At 38.0% G+C, this 7,991-nt stretch overlaps 1 protein-coding gene across 1 annotated transcript in view; it reads left to right on the forward strand.

Annotated features, from left to right (window-relative positions):
* LOC104398620 (chromosome unknown open reading frame, human C5orf42) overlaps positions 1–7,991 on the forward strand; it is a 68,770-nt gene that overhangs the window by 40,543 nt on the left and 20,236 nt on the right. Inside the window, exons 29-34 of the mRNA XM_010008753.1 lie at positions 636–715; positions 2,196–2,264; positions 2,617–2,809; positions 3,355–3,597; positions 5,381–6,127; positions 7,505–7,668. Coding sequence (XP_010007055.1) covers positions 636–715; positions 2,196–2,264; positions 2,617–2,809; positions 3,355–3,597; positions 5,381–6,127; positions 7,505–7,668 — 1,496 coding nt within the window. The remainder of the gene's footprint in view (positions 1–635; positions 716–2,195; positions 2,265–2,616; positions 2,810–3,354; positions 3,598–5,380; positions 6,128–7,504; positions 7,669–7,991) is intronic.

Here is a 7,991-nt window from a genome sequence, read left to right on the forward strand (position 1 = left end):
TCATCTTTGGTCATCAGTCTGCTTTTTTAAAATTGGCTAAGGGCTAGGGGTGCCCTATACAGGAACAGGAGTTGGACTCGGTGATCCTGGTGGGTCCTTTCCAACGCAGCATATTGTACGATTCTGTTATGCTTAAATGTGAGTTGCAATGCCATCGGTTTGCTTGCCTGTAGTGCTCTAGATTTAGTTCTCTTCATGGGATTAGAAACAAAAAATGTATTGTGGTTTTCAGTTCTACAATGCATTTTACTATAGTCATTCTGTACCCTGTGTAAAGTCCTACATTTGTGTCAATTTCTTAGTTTGTAGATAGTGTATAATAGGGTTGTTTCCACATTTTCATTTTTACCTAGGGAGTGGGATATTAGCAGAGTGTATTTCCAGGGTCATCTAAGGATATGAATTTGAAAATAATGATTTGGAAAGATGCACAGTTAATTTATGAGGATATCTCCTTATTTTTGCTTTATAGCTGTCCTCCAATGTGTGTAATTTTTATTATTTTTCAGTTAGATTTTTTCAAGTGACTAATTAATCAAAAGTATAATTTCCTTAGGGCTATTAATGTAATACTTCATGAATCAGAAGGAAGTTGTAAACATTTACAAGTTCAGATGCATGTTTTTATTTTCCAGGTGGTTTCTGTTTCAGACATAGATAGTCCCCAGGAAGATCAAAAGGCTGAAAAAACAAAAGGAGAGGCTCAGCAGAATGTGTGAGAGACTTTTTTTGGTTGTTTCAATTTCTTTTTAAACTTTGCTTACAAATCTTAAGTAGTTATGTTAGTTATGGTATCCAGTGAAGTCTCAATGGATTCTTGCTGTTGTTTATAGCAACAGCTCACAGTTGGAAACAGATTGTTTTGTTATCTTCTGTTTCACATGTACAGGCATTTCACAGATAGGACATGCTGGATGGATGAGTAGTTATTTTAGTAATAATCAAATAAAAGAGGTGTGTGTTATGGGAAGCTGCATTTTATATCTAGGAAAAGGATCGAGAGTAACTGGAAAAGCTCCTATTTCAGGTCTGCTTCTCCAGACCTGAAATAGGATTACCATCTTCTGGCTAAATCCAGTGTCTGATTGTTCTACAAAGTTTTAAGTTAGTTACACAGCATGGAAGAAGTAGAGGTTGGTGTCTAGGAAGCAGAAGATGAGATAAAAATGAATATGAGCGATGAGCTTGTTAGCTTCTGAAAGAGAGAAGGAAGGAGGTATTTTACACAAAATAAGGGACTTCCTTCATTATGATCCTTTTAAAATTTCATGTTTTAAAATAGCTCTAGTTTTATACTATATAAAATATATAGTATACAAAATTATAGGAACAGACCATAAGCCTGCTGGTCCCATCATCTGTTTGAATAGTTTACTGTTGAGTTTGATTTCTTTGAAGTTCTTAAAGGGAAGAAATTCTATATTCTGTAAACAAAGGGTTTACTGTATTTTCCAGGAGGAATCTTGGTCCCTTGAGATTTTTTTCAGTTGTTTTAATGACAGACAAATATAATTCTGTTTTTTATTATTTCACTTAGCATTTTTCTAGATGCCACAAAATTTGTAGTAATCCTCTGATATACTATCTGAATGTCTTAATATTTAAAAAATCTTATAAATTGTTATGTCATATGAATAAATATCTCTGTGTATATATAGTGTTTGTGTAAAACATAAATGGTTGATTTTTAGAAAGACTTTGAATCGTCTACTATGTGAAACTGATACAGTTTTACTTGGAAAGAAACAAAAATACTGCACATAAAATGGTCTTCAAGGATTTCTTATGGTACTGGCTTTTCTTTTTTAAGAATGCATATTGTAATGATTCTAAGAGTATTGGATTTTCTCTTCTCTAATCAACTTAGATCAACTTCTTTTTTGCTTGCACTTTGTGTTGAATAGCCAGAACCTTTTCAGTGCTTTTGTTTGAGTCAGGTTCTGATTGCTAGGGAGACAAACAATGAATGCCAGTATTTGCCAACTCTAATTGCATTGTATTGCAGTAGTGGAAACAATGCAGATCAGTATAGCTGTGATCAGGTGGTTTTCAGGTATTCTATTGCACACTAATTAAACTGCCTTTCCCAGAGCTTTTATACACACATACACACGCACACACGTAGATGTATATAAAATTAAAATCAACTGCTTAACAAATTATTGTGGTGTTTACTATTTTTTCTTCCTTTATAGTGTGATTAAGGTTGCTACTGGCACCAATTCTCACTCAGCCTCTTTAGAACAAGATGCAAAAGTTCCCAGGTAAGATTAACCTGTAATGTTTTATATAATTAAAAAATGGACTATCTTTACTAAATTTTTGGTTTGAAGTAACATGATGTGTAGATTTTATTACAAAACATTTGCAAGTATTACATACTGTACCTGCAAACTCTGTTTTTCATTCTATATATTACGGGAGTATCAGAATAAAGATGTCATATGTACTCTACAATGAAGATTGCAATGTTAATTATTAAATTGTTCCTATTAAGTAATTATGCCTTAGAAAAATGAAGATATCTTTAAAATTTTCTGGATTTATGTAAGATGATGTCATATAAGTATTCTGAACTATGAATTTTTTAATAGCTTTGTGCTTTTCCTTCCCAAGTAATAGAGAGATTTCTCTAAGTGATGGTCAGCCTTCTCAGACTGTTGAGTCAACAGCGTCAAGTCTTTTCTCCACTCCGTCCATTTGTACAAAGAAGCAAGATGTCAAGGAAGAATTCCCTGCAGAAGAGAGATTAAACACATCAGAAACTGTCAGGCAGATGCTCCAAGATGAAATGTTCAAGTTAGTTCAGGTGAGCACATCTCATTATTGAAAGTAGAGTTCACAGTACAAACTGTGCTACTTAAAACTGTGGAGATAATTGCTTCTTTTAAAGACATTTCCTGATCCACTTAAACTACTGTGAAAACTTACTTTAGACTTAACTCTTACTTTTGACTTCAGAAAATTAGTAATGCAATAATAGAAGTCTGAGTATGTTTTACTTCACGTAACTCAGTGTCCTCTAATAATATAGATTAGGAAAAATTCTGAAGATGTAATAACTTTGCAGCTAAGGTAGGATTTAATTTTTGCTATTACATTGAGACAATTTTTTGTGGCCTTAAATTTACTCAGACTTCACAAAAAATTGTCTATAACAAAATTGGCAAATTCCTTGCAGGTATTTAATGTATCTTAAAAGAAAGACCAGTACAACAAACAGTCATACAAATGAATCATTATTGAAACTCTAGGATGTTATTTTGTCACTTACATTCACAAGATCAGCCTAGAGGTAGCATTTTTGCTAATGCTGTTGTTGAAGTTGTTAAGTTTGTGTGTTTGTGTATCCAGCTACAGCAGATCAACTTCATGAGTTTAATGCAAATAGTGCAGTCATCCTTTGGCAACTTGCCAAATGTGCAACAAATTTCGCAACACAATCAGTCTGTTCCCCCGGAAGGAGGTCAGCCTGCACACGCTACTGAAGTTAGAGGCTCTCTGAAAACACAGCTGCCCCCTCAAGAAGATAAAGGAAGACCTGATCTTCAACCAAGGAACAGTGTAAGAGAGGAAAGCAACAATGGCCATATAAAAGTAGGTATATCAAAGCGTAGTTTATGAAAACTGTTCTGTATATCTGAATGTTACCTGTCTATGAAGATGTTGTTAGGCAGTGTAGGGAGAAAATTAGAAGAGCCAAAGTCCAACTAGAATGGAATCTGGCTACTGCCATAAAAGACATTAAAGCAGTTCCTACAAATACATTAACAACCAAAGGAGGGCTAAGGAGGATCTCCATCTTTTACTGAATGCTGGGGGGAAGCACAGATGACCTGAAGATGGGGATGAGGAGCAGAATGGAGCCTACATAATCCGAGGGGAAATAGTTGGCTACCTGCTACACCACTTAGACACACACAGGTCTATGGAGCTGGATGGGATCCATCCAGATGTACTGAGGGAGCTGGCAAAGTGCTCATCAAGCCACTTTTCATCGATCTGTCAGTAGTCCTGGGTACCAGAGAGATCCCAGTTGACCAGAGGTTAGCAAACATGATGGCAATTTACGAGAAGGGCTGGAAGGACAATCTGGGGAACTCCAGGCCTGTCAGTCTGACCTTGGTGTCAGAGAACATTATGGAGCAGATCATCTTGAGTGCCATCAGGTAGCAACGTAAAAGACAACCAAGTGATCAGACCCAGTCAGCATGGGTTAATGAAAGGCACGTTCTGCTATGAGAAGGTGACGTGCTTAATGGATGAGGGAAAGTATGTGGATGTTATCTACCTAGACATTAGTGAAGCCTTTTGACTTGGTTTTCCACAGCATTCTCCTGGATAAAACTGGGTAAAACACTGACTGGATGGTGGCTGGTCGTGAGTGGTGTTTGCCAGGGCTGAGTGTTGGGGCCAGTTCTGTTTAATATCTTTATCAATTATCTGTTCTAGATTATTGGGTGTATCCTCAGTAAGTTTGCAGGTGACTCCATGTTGGGTGGTAGTGCTGTTCTGCTCAAGGGTAGGAAGGCTCTACAGAGGGACCTGGACAGTCTGGATTGATGAGCCCAGGCCAATTGTATGAGGTTCCACAAGAACAAGTATTGAGTCCTGTTCACAGAAACCCCAGGCAATGCTACAGGCTTGGGGAAGAGTGGCTGGAAAACTGTCCAGAGGAAAAGGACCTGGAGATGTTAGTTGATGACTGGCTGAATATGAGCCAGCATGTGCCCAGGTGGCCAAGAGGGCCAACAGCATCCTGGCTAGTGTCAGGAATAGTGTGGCCAGCAGGACTAGGGCAGTGATTGTTCTCCTGTATATAGCTCTGGGGAGGCTGCACCTCAAACACTGTGTTTGGTTTTGGGCCCCTCACTACAAGGACTTCGAGGTGCTGGAGTGTGTGCAGAGCAGCACAGTGAAGCTTGAAGGGTCTAGGGTTTGTCTTACGAGGAATGTCTAGGGGATCTGGGGTCGTTTATCCTGAAAAAGAGGAACCTGAGGGGAAACTGCATTGCTCTCTACAGCTACCTGAAAGGAGGTTGAAGCAAGGTCAGGGCTTGTCTCTTCTGCCTGGTTGCAAACAATAGGACAAGATGAAATAGCCTCAAGTTGTGCCAGGGGAGGTTCAGATTGGATACTGGGGAGAAAATTCTTTACTGCAGGGGTTGTCAGGCATTAGAACAGCCTGCCCAGGGAATGGTTTTGTCACCATCCCTGGGAATATTTAAAAGACATGTAGATGGGATGCTTTGAGCCATAAGTTAGTTTGGTGAACTTGGCAGTGTTAGGTTAATGGTTGGACTTGATGATCTTAAAAGTGGTTTCCAACCAAAACGATTCTGTTTCTAAATGCTGTGTTTTGTCCTTTTTTTTGATTTAGAATCATCTGGATGTTAACGTTTCTTTAAACAGATTAGAAAGCCAAAGCAAAGCAACAGGATTTATGCCTCCATTTCAAGACTTATCTTCTTCAGCACTTATAAAACCACTTCATCTCCTAGCTTCTTCCTCAGATGTCCAGAAAACACCAAAGCTTATCCCTGTAGAAAAAACCATGAAGTATTCAAATGGGTTTCCTTTGCTTAAGCTTGAATCAGGTCATCATTTCAAACCAGCATTTTTACATCCAATGCAAATGTCATCATTGGCTTTTGATAGACCAATACCACGAATTGCCTGGAGTTCATCAGATTCCATATGGAACCGTCAGTCATCAGATATACAAAGAAAGAGTAAACCAAAAGAAGATTTGAACATGCTTAGATATGACCCTAAAATCCCAAGGCAAATGCCCAAGAAAGAGGCAAGATGGGCAGAAAAAGTGCACAAGGGACCTCCCAAACACCTGAATCTAGACCAGTACGAAGGACAGCAAGAAGCTTCACCTCAACAGCAGTCCTCTGCAAATATGAATATGGACAAAGCACTGATCACTCAGAATCTGGCTGGTATTCCACTATTGCACTTGCAACTTGACCCAGTACCTAGAGTTCCTCCAGCTGTAAGGCAGCCAATCACTGCTACTTTAATACCTATTAAACCTGATATAAAGGAGACTTACTGCAGAGAAACAGCACAGCACACAGGAATATCATTACTTCATGCTAATTTATCTCCAAAAAAGAAGGTACTTTAATATATTTTTCTAAGTTATAGGTTTTTCTCAGTTTTGTGATTTCTTATTAATTAAAAATAAGTTAATGTTTCCAGACTATGGAATTGGAAGTGTTGAGCACAGCTATCCAAAGGGATCTGGAGCTAATGTACCTTCTTACTGGCACATCAAAGTGAGGCAGGCTGCAAGCTTAGAAATGTTTTTACACATGCTAGGTTGATTCCACATGCCATTCAATACATTTCTTACATCACCATTCAATACATTTCTTACATTTATTACTAAGGAGCTACCTAAATACTGGATAATATTTCTATGGTAAAAAATAATCAAGTTTTAACAGAAATTTAATTATGGTTATTTGCAGTAATGCAAAGAGTGCAGTAATAAAACTGCTTGTTTAAGGACACAAATGGAATCTTAAAATGTTTCATAAGAAAACCTTATTGTCTGGGTGAGAAGAATGTTTTTCTGATAGATTCTCAAGTGATTGCACATGCTAGTTGAAAAAAGTGTTTTTCCTTGAAAGGTGCTTTTTCAATCCTTGGCTACATTGCACAGTTGCTACCTTCATCTTGAACTAGATACATTAAAAATGCAAATATTCATGAAATAAATTATGTGGAGAAAATTCATATTTTATTTTACTTTCAGAAAATAGTTTACACGTACACACATTAGGCAAGAAGCTAGTCTGCTGTTATTAATACTCGGTTTTCACTTTCTCTACAAGTTACTGCTTAGACCCAAACTGGACCACCTTTTTTCATAAAATGGTTTTTAGTTACAAAGGGCCTTTAAAGGACATCTAGTCCAACTCCCCTGCTATAAGCAGGTACATTTTCAACTAGATCAAGTAGCTTAGAGCCCAGTGCCACCTGAGCTTGTGTTTGCAGGGATGGGCCACCTCTCTGGGCAACCAGTTAGTGTTTCACCAACCTTATTGTAAAAAATTTCTTCCTCATATCTAGTCTAAATTTACCCTCTTTTAGTTTAAAACCATTACTCCTTGTCCTGTTACAACAGGCCCTACTAAAACATCTGTCCCCCTCTTTCTTATATGCCCCCTTTAAGTATTGAAAGACCACTATGACGTCTCCCTGGAGCCTTCTCCTCTCCAGGATGAACAACCCTAACTCTCTGAGCCTGTTTTCATAGCAAAGATGCTCTAGCCCTTTCCAGCCCTCTCATGCTTTTTGTTGCTCTACAGACCAGCTCCAACTGGTGCAGTTCTTTCCTGTGCTGAGGACTGCAGAGCTGGACAGAGTACTCCAGGTGGGGTCTCAACAGGGCAGAGTAGGATTTGGATTTCTTCTAACCTGATGGGTTGTCTGTCTTTTCTGTGTCATTGTTTAATTTTTGCTTCTTTGTCTCTCTAAACACTTTCAGGCACCAAAACTCATTCCAGTTCGAGACCTCATTGCATTTGAACGTCACCAACATCGTACTGTGCCCAGTAGTTCCTGTGGACAAGACCAACCTGAACCTATCCAGTTACTGAAAACTGATGTTGAGCCATTTGAACTAAGAAATGTGGACAATAACAGAAAAAGGCAAGCCAAAGTTCTCTTGGAAGAGAATTAAAATAGCAAATGTTAATAAAGACACAGGAGAAGTATAGCATTAGGGCATGAAAGAGTTATTGCTGTTAATAGGCTGATAAGAATAATATTCAAGGGGAAGCATTTTTCTTATCAGTATCTGTGTTTTATGTCTGTCATTTGGTTTGTTTTTATATGGTGTTTATGACATATTTTGCTGATTACATAATGAATTTAATCGCTTACTCTCTGCAGTTCATATCATCACTGTTAGTAGTCATCTTCAAGGAGGAAAGGGCTCTTCAGTATAATGCTCTTTCAATATAATTCAGGAT

Source organism: Chaetura pelagica, unplaced genomic scaffold (genome assembly GCF_000747805.2).
Source record: "Chaetura pelagica isolate M959 unplaced genomic scaffold, ChaPel_1.0 scaffold31, whole genome shotgun sequence".
NCBI classification, from domain to species: domain Eukaryota; kingdom Metazoa; phylum Chordata; class Aves; order Apodiformes; family Apodidae; genus Chaetura; species Chaetura pelagica.